The following is a 24,910-nucleotide window of genomic DNA, read 5'->3' as shown; positions in this document are numbered from 1 at the left end:
TTTCTAATCCTGTTCTCCTTTAGGCCATTTTATCCTCTCTTACATGTAGTGTAGATTTATTCACAGATTTGGGCCCTGATTCAGATAAATATTTTAATACATGATAACACCTTGTTCCTTAAGTTTAAGAGGAAATATTTCCCTGATTTGGTGAGAACTGGGTAACATATGGTTTACTTTTACTTTCCCCTGCTCTTGGGAGGCTGGTTCTTAATTGCTATGTATGGAATAGCAACAAGAGTTTGACAAAACAAGTTCACAAAGTCCTTTTCACTCCTGATACTTCATTCATTCATTTTCCTTCTCTTTATTACTTTTTGTTGGTTTTTTGTATTTGTAAAGATAAGGGTTTTTTTTTGAGAAAAGGTCATGTTGAAGGTGACAAGTGATGATTGTAAGAAGAAAAATACATAAATCAAGAAAAAAAATATAAATCAATCCTTCATGTTGAACAAAAAGATTGCCTGCTCTATATTTATGAATAAAAGAAGAGGTAATAGCACATTTAAATAGATGAACAACTTCACTGCAGTTCAGTGCCAACCACATATAAGTTAAATAACTCTAAGATTCAGAAGTGGGAATTATGTAAATGCATTACTTGTGATAGATATGCATTATTTTAATTTTTTTAAAAAAAAGAAAATGCTTTTATTGTTCAGTTGTACTTAAGGGTTTTTTTCTCCTTTTTTCTCTTGTATTTATGCCACCATGATGTGTATAAAATCCACAATTTTCCAACCCTGCTTTTAGTGTAGAAAAAGGCTAAAACTTCATGACGTTTTTGTTTTCTTTATGCTGTTGTCTTTTTGCCATTGACTTTCATGAAACCTTTCCTGTGCCATTACTTTATTACTTTTGCACTTGCATTTTTGGAAAATAGTTAACTGTGTGGTTTCTTAAATGCTTTGACATTTGCCCTTTGGAAGCTTTGGTGAGAGCTTTCCCTGTCCTCGGTTTTTTAGAATTACTTTTTTTTTTTCATTATCTTTATGTTCTTAAGTATTTCTACGTGGTTAAAGTTATGATAACATTACAGGTTGTTTTTAGACTTAGTTGCTATGCCACTGGATGTTGATGGTTTTAATTGAAATATTTGAACCTGTGCATATTCCCTGCCTGCCCTCAGCCTTTCACGTGTAATTTCTTCAACCCAAGAATCTCTTGATTCTTTTATTTGTTGTGTTTGCACCAAATGAAATTTTCTGCAACAGATGATGTCACTTAAGGACTGACCTTAAAATAAATTATGATGAATATTCAGCAAACAGTAGTTCTTTCATTGGGAAAAAAAAAAATGAAAGAAATGATGACTAATGTTGCTTTGTTATAAACGTGGTCGAAGTTAAAATTGAATTATTTTGGTTAAATGCAGACCTAGAAGCAAAAACGAAGCATTGAGTAGTACAAACTAAATGTTATTCTGATACATCTTCTTCCTCCATAATGGATGTACTGAGCTATACTCCAGATATATCCAGCTTTACGTGTTTCTAAATGGTAAATTGTACCTGAAATTTTCTTCTGTTATGGCAGTAGGTTGTATGGTGCACATTTTGTTTTTAAAACAGATTATTTCACTACAATTGTGAGGTGTGTCTGTCAATTTGATATTTTGTCTTTTGAATGTGTGCTCATTTTTACGAATAAGAAGAATATTAGGAATAAACAAATCCAAGATTTCTTGTCAAACACTCTGCCATTCCAAAGTCACTCTTGAAGTAGAGCTTTGAAACCAGAGAGTCATTTCAGTTATATTTTGTTTAAAAATAAAAATCCAGAAGGGAAACATACTATAATCATAGAGTGAGTTATTTGGATTTCTTTCCACTCTGATGTTCCCAAAAGAGCATTTGCCTCGGAGTGCATCTCTCCACTGGGCTCTCAGTTGATTTCTCTCTCTTGTTTATGTAAAATGTAACAAGTACTTTGTTTTTCTGACATGATGGACCATTTCAGTCACCAGAATTGTGTTTCAATTGACACTTAAATATTTTGCATTTCTAAATTATGGATAATGTTACAAATCATAGCATTAATTCTGCATAAATTAGAAACCCAATCAGAAAACAAGTGAGAAAAAAGACCTTGGGAATGCAAAGACAACCAAGGATAGGGTTGTATTTTAAATATTCTTAAAATCACGTATATTACTGACAAATATTGTAACTGAATTTTTCCTCTTAAATAATAACTTTGATATCATCTCCCAGTTAAAAAAATATTTCTCAATATTGAAACCACTGGCTAAATTATTGGACTGAGGGGGTTTATTATTCTTTGACTTAAGCAAAATGACTTGGGACAGATTTTCATGCTGGCTAGCAGAACAAATTCAATTCAAACTGAGATGAAAGGCGGTTAATGTAATTGTAGCCTATTATCCTATGCAGGCTTGAGTTAAGAAGCAAACCAACAGACAGTCAGAAAATGACGGATAGAAAATAGAAACGCTCAAGGCTGGTGAAATAGAGACTTGTGAAGGGATTATGCCGTAACTGTTCCCACACAATCTCTGCATCGGTAATATCCCACCTCTCCTGTATGTCTGGATTACTAAAAAGGATTTCTGTGTGCCTCCTGGCTTCTCTTTATTTCTCTCTGACGTCAAAAAAAGGTCTGAGTTTAGTAAATTTCAGTACTTTGTAATCATGATTTTCCCCCCCCCATTAATCTACCCTCTTCATCAGTCCTAGGGATGCTGTAAAGCATTCTGTTTTCCCTTCTTTCTAAGTACCTTTTTCTTTGTTATCACACAGAGTGGTGGCAAAATGGTTGGCCACATAAATAATTAAAGTCTTTGATCCTAAGCACTTCTTTGGGGCTCAATGCTAGCAAAAAGATACTGTTTTTAGAAGAGTATTTAGTTAAAAAGTAGTAAATAATAACGAGCTCTCAGGTTTTGCAGCTGTAAGAGTGGCTGTCTTTTTAGCCACATGCCTTTGGCTATAGCATATTTCAGGTGATCAGTTGTTTTTTTTAGGACTGCATTCTGACAGTTTACCTATTTCTTATTATTCATTTTTTTTAAATATATATTAAATTTTGCACTGCAAACTTTTAAAAATCAGAAATACATGTCTTGGTGTCCTCAGAATATCTATAGAGAGGTGCTGAATTTTACAGGAATGTTTCAGTAGCTTTGCTGCTGTTGACAGAGCCAAGGAAGCAGAGGAAGCACATTCTTTCCTGTAAAATAACTGATCATACCTAGTGCAGTACGTGCACCTCAGGTAATTCTAGCAATGTCTAGTGTGATGCTGACAAAATACAGGAGATCAATTGCTGATCAGAAGTCCAACTAAAGCTGCTGTCTTATAAACTCTTTGTTGAGGGATTGAGTCTTTGAGGTACATGGGCTGGAATGATAAAACAGCTTTTAGAGAAGTGTAGGAGTTAGATTTCCCAGTCATCCCCAGCTGGAATGCAAGAATTTTCTCATCCACTGCTAGTTCTATCACCAGAGCTCTTATAGTACCTAAATAATTCATTTTCTCTTTTTTCCTTCTGACGTTGTTTAGGATGAGATTTTGTGCATTTGAAAAATGCTTTATTCTGTGAACTGCCCTTTGGGAAGTCATTGGGATTACTTAAAGGCTCTGTTCTGTGCTGTACTCACACAGGAGCAAGCACAGCTTTCCAAGGCAGTGCTCTGCAGCCTGCCTATCAAACCCAACACAAACACAGTTTGAACTGATCAAAACTGACAGGGCAAAACTCCTGTTATGAAATATTTTGCAGTACCCTGCCGTGAGGCTCTGGTGTCATTTTAGTCAACTTTCTTTACCTTTGTTCCAGCCATCCCTTTTAAGTTTCTTCTTAAAGGGCAGATAAGTTTTCAAAGAGGGCTGAGACTGGAAGTGTTGACAGATAGAGCATTGTTGTTGCAACATAGACAGTAATATTTATTTCCACTTATCTGGCACTTCATAAAGAAGTATCGGTATCATCTCTGCTCCAGGAAATTCATGAGATTACGTGCTGTAATGGACTAATGGAGATTTGGGCTCTTCATAGGAAAAGGGCCAGGGAAAAGTGGATGTTTGTATTTACTTTGATGCTTTCTCCAGCCACCCAAACACTTTTCTGTGTTCTATTCTTAATAGATATTTCTGTATCTCTAGGATTGATATTTTTTTAATAAAGTCAAATAAAGGACAGTGCAGGTTAGATGGGGTTGATATCCTAGATATTACAGATGACTTAAAAAGAGTCCAGACATGCTTATAATGGAACAGTGGTAGCCAAAAAGGCATGAATTTTATAGAGTTTACCTTGCAGGGGTGGGGTAAAGAAAGTTCTTTTAGCCAGGAGAACAACTACCAGAACAATGTATTGGATAGATTTTATTGATATTGAAATGATCTGATGGACAAAAATGTGGTATCAAAGACCAACAGGAAAAGAAGGAAGCTAGGAATCTGGAAACTGCTGTGCCTCCATGTTTGGTTTCCTAATGATGCTCTCATGGTTCCCTTGTGGTAATTTTTTGGAGGCTCACCATTAATTGTTGTTCAAGAAGGAACTAAGATTATCTGATAATTTCTGTCAATGCCACAGGAAACAAATATGGTTAGTAAATATCCTGGACATGCTATGTGAATATACAGTCAGAAACTCCTCAGTCATCTAGGAATATTGAAAGTTACTTGAAAATGTCATGTAAGAGCTCGAGTTTTTGCTTCCTAAAGGAGTGATAGCTTGCCACTTGCAGTATATATTACACTTAAACCTCTGTGATATTTATGCTTTGTGTTCCTATTATAACACGTCATTGGCAATTTAGAAGTTGTTGTTGCAGACAGAGCAACAATTCAGATAACATGACTATTTTCAAAAATTCCCTAATACTGTGTAGCTGATGGCCTAGAGAAAGCCATGACATTCTGATTTATTCATGCCTTTGTCTTCATTTTGCATTTAGCATTCTTGAACGTCCACATAGAAACAGCAGTTGGCCATTGCTAAGCTGCAATCTCCACTCCAAAACATGCTTTGCTTCTGAATTGTCATTTTTGTCTTAGCTTAGTCTGAATTTCTCATATTTTTTAAACATTAATTGCCATATTTTGATAAATTGTAGTCTTAAATTACAAGAAAATTATTAAAGTTACCATACGTAATTTGAAGTAGAATAAGTAACTTGCCTGTCTTTGCACTATCTTCTGAAAATAATAGTGTCTGTATGGCATCCTCAAATACGTATTTTTGAAATTGCCTTTCCTTAAATTGCCTCAAAATTATAGTCTTATATAAATAGCGATTTTGTTAAAAAAACCCCACCAACAACACAAAACCCAATGCAACAAAACCAAACCAAACCCACCTCAGAATCTTGAAAACAAAGTAAAATTGAGTGCAAGGAACATCAAAGGAAAACAGATGAGAAACTCTGTAGCACTCTATAATGCTACAGCACTAAGCTTTCTCCATGGAGATTGTAATTGAGTAGTTCTTGCAATAATTTCCCTCAGAGACTGACCAGAGATTAAATTCACCCATAATAAAATAGTCGTATTTAAATGCACATTTTTTAAAAACAAGATATAAACTGTTTAATAGTTAAACATACTTTCTACAAATACACTTAGTAGTGGTAAAACTTTACAATGCAGTAATGACTAACGAAAATGCAGGAAACCACTTGGGACTTAGTGTGTGTCTATACATATTTTTTTCATCTGCTCTACTTGATGAAGCCATTTACAATACATTTACTCTGACTGTCAGGGCCTGTTAAAATATTTAATGTTGCTGAAGTGCTACCTCTCCTGCTCTTTTTGAGAAATGGTTTCTAAATAACAGTATACATAATAATAATAGCCAGTCTTCGCGAGCGAAGATCCGGGGAAGGTCTTTCCACCTTCCAGCCTGCGCATTGGATTTTTTAGGTGAGACACAGTGTGTGCGGAACTGAGCCCACCCTTTAATCCTAAGGTTCATCTGCCGGGGCCAAGCGAGCTTGGACGGTGGCAGCGAGGTCCTTAGGACGTAGGTGGGTTGCCTTTAAGGGCTAACGAGCCCCACCTGCCCGGGAGTGGCCCTGACCGGGAATCGAACCCGGGTCTCCGCGGTGATAGCGCGGCGCCTTTACCACTAGACCACCAGGGGCTGCCAACAGTATACAAATATGCTTGGAAACTGCCAGAACATCAAGAGCAGTGAATTGCTGATCACAGAATGACAGAAATGGTCGTTCATTTGGATGGACTGTGACCACAGTGGGTCACCAGGTCCAACCTCCTCAAGCAGGGTCATCCCAGAGCACATGGCACATGATTGCAGCCAGGCTGTTCTGGAATATCTCCAGTGAGAAAGACCACACAGCCTCTCTGGCCAATCTATTCCGGTGCACAGTGACTTGCATATATTTATTTTACATGATCTTTAAGGTCCCTTTCAACCCAAACCATTCTGTGATTCTCTAAATACTCTATTGTTGACATTAAAATTTAACATTTCAGCAATATCTATCTTTTAAAGGAATGAAATACAATATAAATTTTGTGAAGTCACTTTTGAAAAGTAAAAACTTTGGAGGAGCTGCATTTCAGTTTAATCAGTGATAAGTATTCATAAACTGTGGATGGTTCATTTTCTATTGCTTCTATCTAATTCTTCTTTCTAAAGGGAAAGAAATAGTTGAGAAAACTATGCTAATATTTCTTGGAGATGTGGTTCAGTTCAGTGTAAACATAGTCTCTTATTTTGAGCTATGGGACATTCTAACATTTACTTTCTAAGGGCTGGAGCAACATCTGAAATGTCTGATATAGGTCAAAATGTGAGAGAAGAAATGTATTTCTCCTCCCTGACTTGGAAAGAACAGTGACTGGTAAGAGGGAAGTCTTCTTTTCCAAGTTCACCTTTTTACATAGATAAAAGTTTTTACATCACATATGGTCATCCTTTGTAGAGAAAGGAGAGTGCCAGAGGTAAAGGGTAAGGCCATGGACATGAGATTTTTCTTGTTCAGAGTAAGTGGCATCAAATCATTCATGTGTGAAATCCACTGATTCACGTGTCTGATTCATAAAGATTAGCAAGAATAACTTTTGGTCCAGCTAGTTCCAAATGATGGTATAGGTCACTTAATTCTTGTATAGAAGGAGAGATGCAAATAGAATCTAGAATTTATTAGAAAACTTATTTTATTTCTTAACCTTTGTCTCTAAATATAAAATTTTGTGATAAGGGACATCTGTTTGAAAGCTTACTATATCCTGCATTGCAATGCATATTGTTATTTGAAATATCATTAATTCAAAGAGTATATAAAAACTCCATAATATTAATTATTCTGGATCTTTCAAGGAAGAAGGATTTGCAAAGCGTGGAGGGGTCTGGAAATTGAAAACTTGCTTATGAAGGATATTTTACTTTTTCTTTTCATGAGATCAGCCTAGATTTAAAAAAAAAAAAAAGGCATTGCTGGTCTAGGCCTTTTTCATGAATTATATGAGGAGGAGACTAATTAATCTGCAGAAAAAACATTGTCTCAAGACATAGTTATATGCACTTACAAGAAAAAACAAATAAATCATTTCCCCACATTATTAAAAAGTCTTAACTGGAAACATAAATCCTGGTACCTTTTACCCATTTAGGTTATCATTATCTTAAAAGGTAGACTGATAATTCTTTATAGCTGAAGTTACTCGTGACTGGAAGGATCTTGGCAGTGTGAGAAGTGGAAATGTCCAATTTTTTCATTGGAACCAAAGATACGTATTGTAGCTCAAAAAACCTGAGAGATCTCTTCACATACTGCAGTATTAGTGGATAGCATTGGGACAATATAGTGCATAGTACAATGTCAATACAGTTAAGTAGACCCTTAACTGTAAGAGGAATATATTTGCATTTATAGATTATTAGTTCATGTATTTCATCTATCTTCAGCAAAAATAAAGATTATATCATGGGATAAAAATCCAATAATAATTAGCAATTAAACCTGTTCTCTGCGAAACACAAACCAGTCATTACCATTGCTGATGTGAAATATGGCATCTGAGCTCAATTATTGCATCTGAATCTTAGCACTTCCGTGGAAGAATGATGCTGCTTCTGAATCTTTTAAACGTGCTTGAACTCCTTGTACATGGCACAAGCTGCTGTTGCTTAACTCTGCTTTTGTTGCTGCTGACCATGTCTGTTGTTGAGGGTTAGATGACGTGGCTGTTCTTTGGTAGTTCAGTGTAAAAGGAACTGAAGCCAAGCAGGCCTAAACCAAGACCTGAGTCTTGACCACACATAAATATGAATCAGGATATCAGGTATCTGTCACTCGTTGTTCTGGACTAGTTATCAACCTCAGCTGTTCTTGGGTTATTGCTTTCAGCCATGAGTAACCACTCTTGAGCTGAAAGTCTGCAGTTTCTGTGGGATCACTATCCAAAATGTTAAGAATTACAGCCAGTTACAGTTATTGACTGTAGTTAAGCACATAGCTCAGCTTCTTCTCTCATTGCTGGAAAGGTACTTTGAGAGTAGGAAGTCTTGCGTGATTTTCAAGAAGGGGTAATCAACAAGCAGGGTAAATATCCATACTGAGCTTAGTGTTGCTACATTATTATTAATAAAGGTGCATTAGCTGTCTCATAAGTATCTGCAGAAGCTGCAGTCACATCACTATGGTCATACTTGTAATGTTTAGGATGCACTAATACATAGTAACATGTAGTAATTCTTCACAGTCCTTTTATGATGTCATATGATGCCTTACCATGTGACCAGAGAAGTCTTAGGTTTAGCCTTACAAACACCGTTTGAAACTCAGTTGCAAGGTGCCTCAAATAACCAAATTTTATGTTAAATAGCATTCCACTCTTCAACCCCACTCCCCTGTAGCATCATACCACTGCAGTACTAGGAAAGCAGAATGAAACCAGAAGCCCGTTGTGCAAGATCAGGAATTGGGACAAGGATATCAGAAGCAGAAATCAGTGATGGAGAACAGCAGCAGGAAGACCACTGGTTAGGTCGGGAACAACCTGAGAAGTAAAGGCTGGGACAGAGTTGAGCAGTAGTCCTAGAAGATGTTCTTAGTCATCTAAAAGCAAGTCACCAGTCAGGGACCAGGGATCCTCTGCTAAAGCAGTCCATTAGTCTGAATTTATCAGGAACCTCTTGTAGATACAATGCTGAGAACCTGGGCAAAAATCCCAGGCCTGTTTATGACCAACTATAGATCAGAAAGGTGACAGCTCTTCCCCAGACACTATGAAAGTGGTCTGCTAATTTCCAAGGACAAAATATGAGGTAAGGGTCATAAATAGCTATATTATCTAATATAGTATAACTTTGTATAGTTGACAAACCTTGGTCTGGAGATAATTATCTATCTCATCAGGGAAACAGTTGAATACAATAATATTGTTTGTTGGAGTGGTCTGACATTCTTTTTTGCCTTCCCTGAGAGTTTTGCATTAAAACCCAAACTCAGCTAGAGGAAAGTCCATCAGTACTTGGGTTGCTTTTCCCCTGTTCCTCTCTTTTTACTTCACTTTTAATTGAAAGGATTTACCAATTAGTGCTGGCAACAGAACTGCAGAAAATCCTGCCTTGACTATCAAAGGTTAGATGAATTGTTATAAGAAGGTTTTAACATAATCAAATCACTCATCTAGAAAGATGTAGATGCAGGCTGGTGTTATAGTGACTGTTTTCTTTAGGTGAGAAGCCTGAAGGTATACCCTTCCTTAAGGGACATACCTGTAAGCACAATAAAATTAAACATAAACATGTTCCCCTACTGGCAGTTCCTTAGCTTTCTAAAGTTTGCAAGATACAGATACAGTGCACAAGACAATACACTTGCTAAGCTTCAACAGAAGTTTATTTATAAACTCTGTCTTACAAAGGAGCCTTTCATTCATTAAAAAATATCCACATCTGGAAATCTTACTGTAAACGTGTGTTCGTTTACATACATTTATTGTATTGAAAGAGAAAGCAAGAAATTATCACTTGCTTGGTCGTAAACATGATAAAAATTATTTTTTAATGCATTTGTCAATAACTTTTGTTTTGAACTTCCAGAAAATGTGGGGAGAAAAAAAGAGAGTGGAAGAAAATGGTTCAGTTTTGAAAGGATAATTGAGAGAGGGGTTGGTGAGTAAGTGTTAATAGCAGGCCATCCAAAGGTCAGTGAGCTTGATGAATTGAATACTTTTGTACTGGAACAAACCATAGAACTTCTATGCAACCTGGTAGGAGCCTTCCTCCATTTGTCCTTGTAAAATGGGAGCTGTGTCTTTGGAGTCGTGCCAGAGTGGAACTGCTCATTCATTATTACCACTTAAGGCAAATGATCATAGCCCTGTGGCACATAGAATAATGAGTGTAGCTCCCATTTCTCAGATATGATGCATATATTATGCTTCACATATGGTCAAATGTGTGCTGGCTTTAGGAGAAGGTACAAAAATTACTGCAATGAGTAAAGCTCATAAGGAAGCAATTCAGCGAATAGGAAATTTTGTAATTGGAACCATAATCAGTGACTAATGCAGAGCAATAGGTATGTTAATGAAATAGGATAGAATTAAAAGACAAAACTAAGTTTAATCAGAAGCCAGCATACATGCTCATGTGAATAATTTTAGATGTATTCCTAATCCTATTAGTTTCATCTTTTCCCTCCACTGAAAACTGAGTGTTCAAATAGTATCTTCCATTTGAATTAAAACAGGCTTCCCTAACTAGTAAGAACTTCACCTCATGTTATTCCCGATATACATTATGGAAGTTTCTGCATGAAAGGCCTGGCAACAAATGGCACAGTAAACCAGCTGTTTTAATGAGATGGCATAAAAAGAATACAGATACCAGGTGAATCTTATGCCACTTCAGTTACCGTGTGCATGAAGCACTGGGTGGACCCAGCATGGATTTTCCACCAGTGTTCTGTACAGAGCCTGTCCAGAGAGAGGGACCTCCCTGCTCCCATGTCATGGTACCTTTTATCTTGGGAGCAAACACAGCTGTGTATCTGCTCCTGACAAGCTGGAAGGTTCTCTTGGATAACACCAGCACACAGCACAGGCTGGCATCAGACCTTCCCAGACCAGTAGGTCAGACTTGCCTTACCCAAGATCGTCACCTCCTTGAGTCCTGTTACTTCCATGAGGCTCCCAACGTAGAGAATATAACACATATGATAATATATCAAAAGAATTTGCTGTGGTTTAATTCACTGTTCTCTTTTATTATGCATATTTTATCATTTCATCATACGTTGTGCTGAAACAACTGAAATGCCTGGCTCCAAAATTACACTGCCCTTTCATTTTCAAGATATTTGAAGGTCACTTCTGTAATTGTCAGGGAATTAGTAATTATTTGGATTTGAATGAATACTTATGAATACTTGCACATTGCAAAATATTTTGTACCTAGTAATTTTTGCATTAATCTTTCTTTTGTGTGTTCTTGTAAATTGTGAAACCTGTGATGCATTAGATGGGTTTTACAGATATTTCTGTTTTATGTATTCATGCTGGGGTTTTTTCTGTGATATAAATAGAAAGAAAAATACCAAAAAGGTATATGTGATTTGGGAAATCCCTGGATTCTGGTAATTATTGATTCACAGTAGATGATTTCATCTGATTAGAAGTGCAGCTGGATGGAAAGGGAAGCTATATGGAAACAGGTGTCTTTTTTTCATAAAGATTTTCAAGATTTTTTTTTTTTTAAAGTCATTTAGTCCCTGAGTCAAATCACCACAGGTGAGTGGTGTAGCTGGCCAAGAGTTCCCAGTGGAATTTATTTAGTTTCTCCCCATGGAAAGCTGTACAACTTATTGTTCCTGGGAGCTGGATATTGCTCTTCCAGAGATCAGTGCCACTAGCAGTGAGCATTGGGTAAGTTTCTTCCCTTCATCCTCAGACTCTAAAGGCAGAGTTGTTTTTAATATGTTTTTTTTGTCTTCAGGTGTAAAACCCAAACATATTCTAAATTCTGCCTGTGTTTAACATTCTACTTTGCCTCTGAAATAATTCAGAAGAAAAACTATTCCTCTTCCATTCCTCTCTATCATGTTGTTGTAATGTGCTACATAATATACTATCTCATTTATGTGACAATCTTACACACAAGGAAAGGAAATTCTTTTAAGTTCTTCATTCGAAAATGGTCCTTTTCCCTTAACTGTCTTTCAGAATTCCAAATCTTAAAGGCACTTTCAGACATTAATCTATTTTTAGAAGCCTAATCTATTTGAGTAGCAAGTTGTTCTTTGAAGAGTTTTGTTAGTGTTTTGTGACGTTTAGAAAAAACCTCTGTCAAGCAGACCAATATTACTACTTGAGATGCTTTTCTCCTCTCCAAGTACATGCAAAAGATTTACTTCAGGATCAGACCCTCTTCTCAATTATGTGGAAAGGATTGTAGGGCCAGAGATTTATTATTAAAATTATTGTATTAAAAAAGTGTTGTGTTTCTGTATAGTTGACCCTGCAAAGAATTCTCATGCTCATCTGAGATCAGGAGTGGGCAAGGGCAGAATCTAGAACATCTGTTTTTCCACTTTTTCATTTTAGTACTGCTGTTGATTATTTTCTTTGTGGCCTTGTAACAAAGGGTCAGGGAGATTATTGCTTATTAATAAAAATCAACACGTTAAGAATCACGAGTTGGAAACTATTGAGGAGACCAGTAGAAATTCAAACATTATAGTACAGTCTGCAAGTTGTTAAATTATGTGGCATCCAAGTTGGAAGGTATTTTTAATATTGCTCACAAATAAAATAACGCAAAAAAAAATTTGCAAATTAAGTTCCTTAGAATAAAGTAATGAAAAGGTAGTCCAAGATATTAAATGATTCAGATTTCCTCTGGGAAAATATTTATATGAAATTTAATAGGCAGGGATTAGCTTTCTCTTTGTTTAATGAATCATTCTGTATATTTAATAGAAAACTATAATCTTGCTGGAGACTTCTGTGAAATAGCCAAGAGAACCAAAAGCAGGTTAATAATTCTCTATTAAGATACTTGGCATTTTTATAGTAATGTTATAGAACTGAATTTGACCACTCTGAATCTGTGTAGGATATCTCATCGCTCTGAAAAGAGCTATATATCTTATCAACAAGAAAGCTATTTCTTCAGCTCTTATCATGTGTACGTCTTGTCAGCAGCATCAGAGTATTGTATTCAATTTAAATTTCACCTGGTGCCCTGGGTGGTCGATGAAGGGGAGCAGTTGCCTCTGAAGTTCATCAAAGCTGAGTACCTGAGACACTGCTGTGCTTGTGTGCCACAGTTCTGGCTACAATTCCTGCCCCCAGAGCCTGGTTCCATGGTCTAGTTGCAGCTGCATAATTTAGGTGCAACCTCTCTAGAATAGAGATAGCATAGCTCTGGTTCCCCTCTAGGTCCTCTGTGGTGCTGCAGAAATATACTAAATATTTTATACTTTGGGGATACTTTGGTTTGGTTTGTTGTTGTGTTCTTTCTGTTAATATTGTGTTACCTTTTTTTCATTTGAAGAGTTAGTAGTGTTTCAGGATGTTAGAGGGGGGACATATTTGGGAACACTTTCTGCAAGTCAGTGATCCTTCTGGTGGATGCTCAGCTGTTGTCTTGGGGAGGGCCAGATCAAAACCAGATGAGGGAGGAAACTATCACTGAGATTGCAGGGATACAGGGATTCAGTGCCTGGATCCAGCTGCCTGGCTCTCCTTTGTTCATACATGCCTGTCCTACAACAGGCACTGACTTCAGGCAGATGACTGCAGTTCCTGATTTACAAGTCTGGTCACTCTGGTATTTCCAGGAAGTAGCACATCCTAATTAACAACTATATCAAATACTTTTTATTTGCATGTATTCCTACTACTAGTAGTGAAGCCCATGCTATTTGAATAAATGTTCTAAGTGCATTTTTACTGAAGTTATTCAATGTTTAATGGGAATGTTTGGTTTTGTCTTTTTTTTCCCCCCTGCAGCTGTGACTCTGAAAATAGGTATCTTGGAAATCCACTTAGGGGAACATGCTACTGTGAGTACTTTTATTTTTAATGTTACATACTAAAATGCTGGCTACATATTGTGTGATAATTTTATTTCCTTGGAAGACCAAAATATTTTTCCTGAGATATTCTGAAGTTGGGCACACTGATATTTTGACTGAGAAATGAAATGCCCTGTTGGACTGCTCTTACTTTGTGCACAGGAATACAAATTGAAGTCTTCTAAAAGTTGGTTCCTAACACCTAGCTTAGAGGGACTAACCAAGCCATGGGGTTATTCTCTGTATCTCAACATATGTGAATGAAAGGAATAGAAATGGTGTCCTTGATTAAAAGGCAGAATCTGTGGTAGGGAAATTCAAACAGGCTACACAGCACTGTTCCCTGGGGACATTCTGAATGGTTTAGCCAGTCTGCCTCCCAGGGACAGGACACACAGCTGCTCTCCACAGCATCATAAAACGATACTGTGTGTTGTCTCCACGTTCTTAATGTTGAGGAAAAGGTGCCTCTGGCACGTTTACTGTAGAGCATTACAGCTTTGATAGTCATAGGGAAAGACCTGAAGGGATGAGAATGGTTATTACCCATGTGCAGAAATCCCTTAGTGAGCTGTGCCAATTTTACTGTGCCAATATCAATGTTAAATAGTAATTTTAATCATCATAAAAACAGATGGGATGTTGGAGAACACTATTTTACCTTTTGTGATTTTTGCACATCCCATCTTAATGTCAGACAATTGGATCCATTTGTCTATTGTTTCTAACATAATTCCTACTTCAAACTTGAATTTATACATAAAGAGGTATCACTGAACATATTTATAACATCTATTCTTATTTTTGGCCTTGCTTTTTAGCATTTCATTTTAGAACACACACAAAAGCTTTACTTTAGAGTATCTTTAAGGCATCATTTACCTAATAAAGGAATGTTTCTTGCCTTTACTAATCTGTCTTTCTCACCCTAAATGGTTTGCATCTGCAAGGTACGTTTTACAGAATAAAACAGGCACATACTGTATTATGGATGCTGATGTATCTCTGGGCCTAAAACATTTATTCCTCTTGCCAGCTATTAAAGAAATTTGGTGTGGGTTGTTTTGATTTTTTTTTTCCTCTCAGACAAGTTAAATTCAAATGTAATACTTTAAACTAGAACATGAATTTTAAATGTTGTAGACCAAGTTGAAAATACTCCCTGGAGCTGTGTCCTAAAGATACTGTTGAACAATAAAATCCATTTCATTTGTTGTTTTGTTTTGTTTTCTTTTGATAAGATATGCTTCTTATTTCAAAACAGAAATTTCAATATTCAGAAGAATAAATTTTTGTATTTATATAATATTTTTTCTATATTTAAAGTAATATGAGTACATGAGAAGTCTGTACTTTGAAGACACTGCTACAGACTATTTTGGATATGTGTGTCAATGTTTATTTGTCCTTTAAAAATAAATGTTATTAAATTTAAGAGATGGAAAAGAAATGACAGTAATGAGATTTGTGGACCTCAGGCACCTCAATGAAAAATCTTATTTTTTTTGCTATCATGTTTCTGGCTGGGTCTATAAATCATGTTGGAGACAAATTGTACTATATTCAAGATGCCCTTTCACCTTTAACTCACTACTAGTATTTGTCTTCTGTCAGATTTCAAAATATTTTAAAGACCTTGTTTTAAAATGATAAATTTTTGTCTAATACTTTCAACTTAGCACATATAAACAGTTTGCAGAGTTATTTTATCTGGAGGTAATAGGGAGCCTGTGCTAATTAAAAATAATGGAATTCTACATTTCTTGTTTTTAGTGGATGGTGCATCATAGCAGGAAATAATCTGTTAATTTATGGGTAACTGACTGACCTAAGATCTCAATGACAATTGCTTATCAGCACAGTCCATTACCTGCTAAATCATGTATTAAAAAAATATTTACATTATAAAGAGATGCTCCAATTTCTTATCTACATGAGTATTTTAAAATATGGCCTTACAATGTTTCAGTTTTGTACAAGACAGGCATTTGGATGGTATTTTTCTGGGCTTATTTCACTACTCATCAAGAAACTTTTTCTTTAGACACTTAAATTGTTTCTTCACTTCTTGAAGTGAAGAATATTCTTTTTTTAACAACAAGGGAATAGTTGTTGCTCAAGAGGAAGGAAAATACTGGGGAATATACTGGGGAGTATATATACTCATGAGCAGCATAAGATTATGAGAAGTAAAAATTCTAGGCACATTTGTTTCTACTAGTTAGAACCAAAATCAGCGAATGGTACAAAAGTAGGAATACAGATAGTGATTTGCTCTGTGGTTAGGATCTTCTGCAGGAAAGCTTCTAGTCCCCTACTTGAGTTTAGCCATCTTCAAAATGACCAGTTTGAAGCATTTAAATTTTGTCTTTTTTTCTATTTCACTTGTGTAAATTCTGCCCTAAATTAAAATGGCCTTCTAAGCAAAACCTTAGAATTCCTTACAATCCTGAGTGTATGGATAACTTCTGTGTGATATTGGATGACCCTGATTTCTCTTTAACAGCAGAATGTGAATTGAGTGATGCTTGTTGCCTTAGAGGAACTCGATGCAACTCATGATACTGTGAATATCCGCTGCCCTATAAAAGTTCAGCTGCTTTACATCTCTTCCATCTCTGCCCAGCTTGCCTAGTCCTCTCCTCCCTCTTCCCTTTCATTGCCATCCTCAAGCCTAGGAAGGGGGAACAGTCAGGTGTTGGTGTAGGTACTGGTATTGACATCACTAGACTTTTACATAGTAAATAAAAATAGAGTTCACCAGTGGGGGAGCACAGATTGTTTTAGTTTCTTCCTTACTTGTTTCCTTTCATAGTGATGTAGGAGAGTAAGCAAAATATTTGTACTGTACATGGAACATGTTGTGATTGAAGAAGTGATCTGAACACGAATGAAAACACAGGAAAATTACAGATGGATCTGGCATGGTCAGAAAGAATGAGATTTATATAGGAGGGAACACGCTGAAACATTGCAGGGACTTAACCTAAATACAGATACTATGCCAAAAGGATCAACAGAGAGAGCAACAAAGCCATCAAATCCTAAAGATAAGAGGAACAGTTTGTTAATCATCAGATTTCATTCTCATATGGCATTTCAAAACATGGCAGCACTGGACATGAGCTGTTTTTCTACTTTAAATTATCAAACCCTCATAGAAATAGGGTAGGAAATGCATCCCAGGCAGGGCTGGCAATAGTGTATTATCCAGATTGTGTGAAAATCATCATTCATGGCTTCTATAAAATTGTTTTTATTTCATTCTTCGCAACTTCGCTGTATTATTGAAAATGCACAACAGAGAGAACAAACTTCTCTGAGAATAAGAGAATGAGAACAAGCCTTGTAGATATAAACATTAGAAAAATGTTTATATCTATATATATGAATGTATAAAGCTGTGTGAGCAGCTGCATGATGACCTATAGATTGTTCTAGTACCCTGTTGTGAGAAGTGGCTGAACATGAATGCCAGGGGAAGAGGATAGCAAATGGACAAACATACAGTGCTAATTCTCTCTTCACATCCAACCACTTGCAGCTCAGGAACTTTGTGAGAGGAAGGACTTCTTGAGCTTAAAGTGCTCAATGTACCATTGTTTAGGAATATCAGAGGAAATCTTATGGAAACTTTCTTAAACATAATGAAAAGAATATGAATTCAAAAGAAAGCCTTGTGGTTTAAGAAGCTACAGTTTTGTTTGGCCATATAAATATTCTTGTAGGTTGAGCACAAGTCTGCTTCTGGACTGTGTGTCTGTATTTCTGGTAGGGAGGCTCTGCATCCCCAGGCCTTTCTGCTGGAAGCCAATCTTGCTGTGAATGATCGGAAGCTGATTCAATCCATATAAATGAATTCTGAGTGAAGGCCAGAGATGGTTGTGCAGCTGACTTATGCATGTCCACAGACCATAAATATACCATTTTGCTGTGATGCATTTGTATTTGCTGTTGTTATTGTTCTTTGGTATCTCAGCCAGCGTGATGTATGACAGTGATACCGAGGTAGCAAAGTGTGCATCCAAATGGCCGGATTAGTTCCTCTCATGTCAGCATTGGAAATACGTTGCTGTTGAAATCAGAGCTCCTGGGTGCAAGGGAACATGCAGCAAAACCAGCTGGTTTTAGGCAGATTGGGAGGAATCACTGGGACAAATGCCACTTCTGTGATTTTTGACTTGGTTTTATCTGCAGACGCAAAGCTTTAAATCATAAATGGAGATGTAGTTAAACCAGTGTTCTAGAGAAAATGAGAGTTTAAATTTACAATTCGTGATTTCTTACTATACAGAGGTTGAATTATAAGCTTGCTAACAATCACTTACTTTGAAAGGATATGATACTTTCCACAATAAACCTCTCTTAGATAGCTATATTTCTAGGGTCAAAAGCTTTCCAGAATGTCTGGTTTGTGTACATTATTTTGAGTGTCACCATTCCAACTCTACATATCAAACAAGAAATACAACTGATTCTAATACTGCTGCATGCAGAACCATGAAAGCTTACAAAAATCAGTCCTACGAGTGTTAATTGTATTGTTTGCCTGCATAGTTAGAATTTCCATGTGAGCTGAGCACTCAAGATTTGCCCATTGTACTAACGAAATTCCTAGCTAACGCAATGAAGTTGCAAAAATGCACCTGGATTTACATAACTTAGTTTCTTATTCCCTTTTATCCTTAAAAAAATGTTTAGAAGCTTTTTTTTGTTGATTTCTGAGTACTACCATTAACAGTGAAGAGAGGGAACAAAGAGCTTCTCCATTTGGTCCTGCAGACTGGTTTTTCTTTTAAGACAGGCAGCAGTAGTGAGTTACAGGGCAGAACATTTTTAGAAGGCATTTGAGAAGATTTTCTCAGCAATGCACAGAGAACGTAGTCGGAATGCAATAAAATTGCAATAAATTAAGAATTTTAATTAATCTGGTGCTCATCTTTGGGCTGGATGGGCAGCTTTGTGGGACTGTGTCTGTCTGTGAACTCCAGGAGAAATCAGGTGCCTTTTGCATTCAGAAGGGCATTATATATCCAGGGTAACACTATAAAGCTTCCCATGCTGCACTGCAAGCCCAACCCACTTTTAGGGATTAGAGCCTGACCTTTGAGAAGGATTAGAGAATCCAGAAATTAATAGAGGTCAGGAGGGATGGGTCATTTGAGAAGAGAATTAAAACAGGCAGGGACTGAATGATTTGTAGCTTTTTATAGAGTTAAAACCTATTTATTGATCGTATGCCTCTGATGCAGATATGTGCTGGATTTACAGACTTTAAAAAAGAGGAGCTTGAATATCTGGACATAAAAAGGCTGGAAGAATGTACAAATTTTATTGTCACTGTTCTCTAGGTTCAAGATGTTTCCTTCCACCACCCTTTCTAATTTTTCTCTTAATTCAGTGTTTTATGAAATGTCATTTGTGGAGAGCTGCACACAGTGATTCCTCAGCCACTCTTTGAAATGTTCTTCTGGGATGAAGCATGCAAAGAGGGAAGGTGGAAGGTCTATCTGCAGGAGCCTTAAGGGTCAGGTGTGCTACAGCACAGGGGCACCACTGAGCTTTTCTAGTCCATCTCATGGACATACAGGGAGGAAAGGAAAGCCAGAGAACACATTGCTAAGCTTAGTTTATATGTAAAACCCTCCAACATAATTACTAGTGGGAAAAAAATATTCATAGGGGTCTTTTTTCAAATTTTCACTGGATAAATTTTATTAGCTGCTCTTTTTCTACCTAAAGTAAACCACAGGAAAAATATGTGATCTACTAAATGTTTTTCAACAACTTTTTTGGGGGTTGACCTGAATAATTGGTTTATGGCTTTACTGTGCCATTCTAAACTCTGAGCCATAAAATCATATTGCTATCCTGTCTGTATTTATATCAAGGAAAAAAGCAACAGTGTTATGAGCTGTAAAGAAATTCCCTCAGAACGTCAGCAGCTCACGAAGATGAAGAATGGTACTTTCATGTGCAAAATTGGGGAGGAAGTATGAAAAGTACATTCAGTAAAAACTCTCAAGATAATATCTGGTATCTGTGCAGGGAGCTGGGGACATAGAAGGAAATTTTGCTTCTGGCTGAAGAGCCTTGTAAGGATTCTGGTCCAGCCCTGAAGCTGGATTAGCCCCACTACTGCTGACACACCAGGATTTCAAAAAGGGAAAAGCAAAGGAAACTGCTAGTCCTTATTTATAGTCCTTACCATTTCTTAAAGTAAATTTGTATTGTAATTTAAAACTTTTAAATTATATTGTATGCGGTGCCTGAAAACCCCCAAACAGTGTTGTTTTTTTATCTGCTTTATTTAAAATTTATCTTCCTTGCTAAAAATTAGGAAAAGAAGTCTAATTACTTTTTTTATATCTGGGCTTTGGACTAAAGGCTTTGTTACTCCTTTAGAGATGTTCTTTTTTTTTTCTTTCTGATTATTTTTTTTTCGACTAGAAAGATGGTTTGATAGAGGACAGATAATTAAATGATAAGTTATGAAAACTTCTAATGACTTCTTAGAAATATCATCTCAATACTGACTCGGAGCAAAAGGATCAGATTATACATCCTTATTTATGTTGTCAAAAAACAGTTTAGCCTTAATGTGACCTGTTGACATGGTCTGATTGCAGTCAGCTTGTGAGTGGCACACTGGGATCTACCATAAATCACTTTTTGGGCTGCTCTAACCCTACTACTTGGAAACTTGTTTTTGTCAATGGAAGTTTTATGCTTCCTTTTCCCCATCATTCTCCAGGTTTTGTGTCCCATGCAGGACACCACTGCTGAAGAGTTGGTGCTCCTGGATCCCAGGCAGGTGATCTCAGCAGCATTTAGCTCCCAGCCCATTCCAAGGTGGAATGTGATTTTTGAGTGTGTGTAGGCAAACATGCATCTGTGTATATGCATTCAGGGACATGACAGATTTCATCAAAAAATGGTAAAAAATAATTATCCGGTAAAACGTGTACTAGAGGTACCATGGAGCACTAGGTGGCAGACTTGTTATACTTACAGAAAAATGAAACTCAAGAACATTCCAAGGAGAGTGTTTTAGGAGATAAATAGCAAGTAGCACTATAAGTAAAACTGTTAGCAAGGATTTTCCAGATATTTAAAAATTATGTTGAAACTTAAGGGGCATAAACAATAAATCTCATCTGTTGAAAGGGTGTTTGTTTGAGCTCAGTTGTGAGATGTGTAGCAGCAGTTAGGTGCTTCGCTACTGATTTGAAGAATTCATGTTTCCTTTTGGGACAACAGTAATTTAAACTAAATACATATTGTAATTGTAAAACTGTCATGCTTGATTTAAAATAATGAGTTCCACCAATTATATCTAACACTGATTGACTTTGATACAGACTGAAACAGTCTGTGTTATGTATAAATACAATAGCAATAATGACTCACATTGCCTTTTGAATATATGGGCTTATACAAAAAAAAATTATTTAAAAAAGAATTCTTAGTGTTTAAGGAGTCTAGTGGAACAGATTATAGTTTAAATCAGAAAATTCTAGGATGGTTTGAGAAAAGATTAGCCTCAGCAAATCTACCAACTCAGAACTTATAAAGAGCAACAGACAAACAGAGTCTTTGCCCCGAGCTAAAATAACTGCACAAACCAACTGTCGCCTTCCAGAGAATTAAAACAAAAACAACACCAAGAATCTGAAGCTCCTAATAAAGTATTATGCTCTCACCCCAGGCTTTATGTACTCATTTGCCAAATGCTAGGTTGGCTTGCAGCTTTATTGGGCAGGCTAAAGAAACAGATTTGCTGCCAATCATTTTCAGATTTTCCTGGAAATCAGAGAATCTTTCCATGTATGTATTTACTTCTCTTTTTTAATACATAAAAATATATATAATATGTATATATGGGATTTTCTTTGCTTAAAAAACCCATACTTTATTTTTGGAATGAAAATTATTTGCTTTCTCTGATAGCTTTTGCTCATATATCTGTGAATTTACTGATTAGCATCCCCTTACAGATACTACCTAATAACTTTTGCCAAAGTATCCAGTCAGTTGAATTCATTTAGATATGCTACCCTGTCTTTAAAGAAGGCAGGCACTACCCTGGACAAATTAGCTTTATTACTGCTAAAGAGAAGAAAAAGCGTATATTATAATGTATGCTGATAAATGTTTGAATTAGAGGCCTGTTTCATAGTTTCCATAATAATTTTTTATATTATTCTTTTCTTGCAATGTAATACATAGTATTACAGTAAAATACCCAGTAGTATAAAATATTACTATTTATAGAACTATAAATTTTGAAAAAACTTGGTGAGGCAATAGCGAGAGATGGCTTGGAGAGGTCCTTCAGAAGACATACTTTGCTTTGTAGGGGACTCCAGCCCATGTGTGAAGCAGTCTTAAATGAGAAGGAAGTGATGCAAGTATTTGCATATATACAACATTTTATTATTGAGCTGGGGTTCATGGGATGAATACTTTTTGAATCCTTGTCCTGTGTATCAATGTGCTCTGTCTGTGGGGGGGATTCCCAAACATGTCCAAAAATACCTGGGAGGCCTTAGAGCTCTACAAGACTGGAGTTGTAGGAAGCAAATGGCATAGGAAAGGATCCCTCAGTGTCCCTTTGCCTTCTGACAGTGAAGGGAAGATGTTTGAGGTGGTTTTACGGTTGCATTGCTTCCCATGCTGACTTTGCAGGGAAAGACAATTCTGGATCAGTGGGAAACAGCTATAGTGAAACCTGAAACAGGGAAAAAACACACTCTGGCTTCAATAAGTAAGTGGCTTATGATATGTGGGGGAGTTTGTGTTGGTTCCTTGGACTGGGAATTCTCGGTTAAAGTGTTCCATCTCAGCTGGGGTACTTTTCTCCGTTGGCAGGTATGAAGCACTTGAGGATGGTTGAGCCACTTGCATTATTACAGGCAGAACACCTGGTGCAGAGGTCCAGGTAGTGTCAGGTAACTGTTCAGGTGTCTGGGGTCCTGAACCACCTCGTGCTGGTGCCGTATTTATGAAAGTTGAGAGAGAAGTCAGTCATGTTTTCAACTTCAGAATTAGTGTTGTGAAGGCCTTGCAGAGTATTTGAGGGACTCTTGTAGGAACATTTAAATGAATTGAGGGTCATTTCTATCTCAAGATGATGACAAAACCTTGGATTATATAAACTTCAAGAAAAATTATGCTAGGTTATTATGTGGACGTTGTCAAATTCAAGTCTCTGACTGGATAACTCAGCTCCATTTCAGTATATTGTAAATTAGACTTTGAGTGCTTGATATTAATTTATTGTCATTTTTTCTTAGCTTGTATTGTTTTAAGATATGTTCCAGAAATATAACCCCTTGACAGCAAAGTGTAATTTGCTAGTCACTTAATATAAAGGGTAATGCTGATATGAAGTGGAAGAGCAAACTGTGTGAGGTCAAAAAGCAGCAGTGTACAAGAGCAAAATAGATACAATAGCAAACTAGACATTAAGGGAAAGTTGAAAAATGCATCTGTCAAAGAGTATGAAGATACTCTGGTAAAGAAGTAATATATATGTATTTGATTTGCCTTTTTATGTTATGGGGAAATAAATATACTTTACTGTGTTAGCCCTTAAGAAAATGCCACGGCCATCAGAATAATTTTGTAAAAATGACAAGCTATGCAAAATGTGGGAAGAAAAGTCTTAAAAGGGCAACAGTATCACTTTTTTTTCTTCATCAATGAAATGAGAATTTTAGAATTCTACTCTCGTTGAATAGAAATAAGTACTGCTTCTGTAAGTGTTTTTGAAAAGATGGCTAGACCCACTTTAAAGTCCTAGAGGTGATTTCAATGGCTAAAGAAAGAGAAAATGGAGAGGTCATTATTAGAATGAACAACAGAATAAATGGAGGAAAGAGAAAAATGAAAATACTCCAAGGAAGACAATGTATGACTACATCACGCAAACATGTCACTTCATGTTTATGGGCAAGGACTGCCTACCACAATCTATGGTCTGTGAAGGTCAGTTGTAGATGATATGAACGATCAGTGCTTTTGAAATACTAAGAGCAAACAGACTCTCAGTATTCACTACAGCTTGTTGGTCCTTTTTACGTGCTAATTCAGTTTCTAGCAAAGCTGTGTCAAAACTGTTTGTGCCTGATATCTATCAAAAGGTAGTGGTATATCTCAATTGGTCTGTATTAAGCTAATCATCTGGAAAAAAAACACCCAACAAACAAACTCAAAACAATAAAAGAGGAAGAGATTTATTCTATTTGCACATTTAAGTTAGCAGTACTTTCTCTACATGACCAAAAAAAAGTCATGAATTAATGAAAGCGCAGCTGTATCTAGTTCCTGGTTTAGAGAAAACAGTGCTGGGAAAATATAATATTTCTTTTATTGTCTGGCAGCTGTTTGAGTTGGAAATTGAGTTTTCCAAACCACTTTCAGAAAGGTGTCAGTGAGCCCTTCTGCAGTGGCCAATGTGTTCCCTCTCTGAGGCAAATAATAAATCTCCTCTGAAGAATGGGTGACTGCATTGGAGTTGAGGAGAACAGCCTTTGGGGCTCCATTTTTCCTTCCTCACTTACTTCAATTTGCTTATTTTAACCAAACTGCTTATTATTTTATGTGCCCTGACTGCCAGTCCTAAGAGCCAAATTTGTAGCAAGTAGGTGAAGGTTTATTTTTTCTCAAGTTTGTCACTCTATATTTTATTCCATACTGAGGATTGAGGTATCTCCTCCTATCTGTTTTAAAGGCTGTAAACTGGACTAGGAATATTACAGATATGAAATCTCATTTGTGAAAGTTTGCAATTTTAATATTCTATCAATATTTTTTTGCCGAACTGGCACTCAGTTCTTAGCCTGAGCAATGTTATTATTGAAATCAAGAGATTTTTACTTTAAA

The 24,910-nt window shown here is 36.5% G+C and overlaps 1 protein-coding gene across 4 annotated transcripts in view; it reads left to right on the top strand.

The window, feature by feature from the left end:
• ATRNL1 (attractin like 1) overlaps positions 1-24,910 on the top strand; it is a 462,818-nt gene that overhangs the window by 151,661 nt on the left and 286,247 nt on the right. For all 4 annotated transcript variants that reach the window (XM_050337075.1, XM_050337064.1, XM_050337088.1 and 1 more), the window contains exon 21: positions 13,959-14,011. In XM_050337075.1, coding sequence (XP_050193032.1) covers positions 13,959-14,011 — 53 coding nt within the window. The remainder of the gene's footprint in view (positions 1-13,958; positions 14,012-24,910) is intronic.

The sequence above is a fragment of the Myiozetetes cayanensis genome, unplaced genomic scaffold (genome assembly GCF_022539395.1).
Source record: "Myiozetetes cayanensis isolate MyiCay16 unplaced genomic scaffold, myiCay2020 scf10, whole genome shotgun sequence".
Taxonomy (NCBI): domain Eukaryota; kingdom Metazoa; phylum Chordata; class Aves; order Passeriformes; family Tyrannidae; genus Myiozetetes; species Myiozetetes cayanensis.
This window is presented reverse-complemented; position numbering and strand designations above follow the sequence as displayed.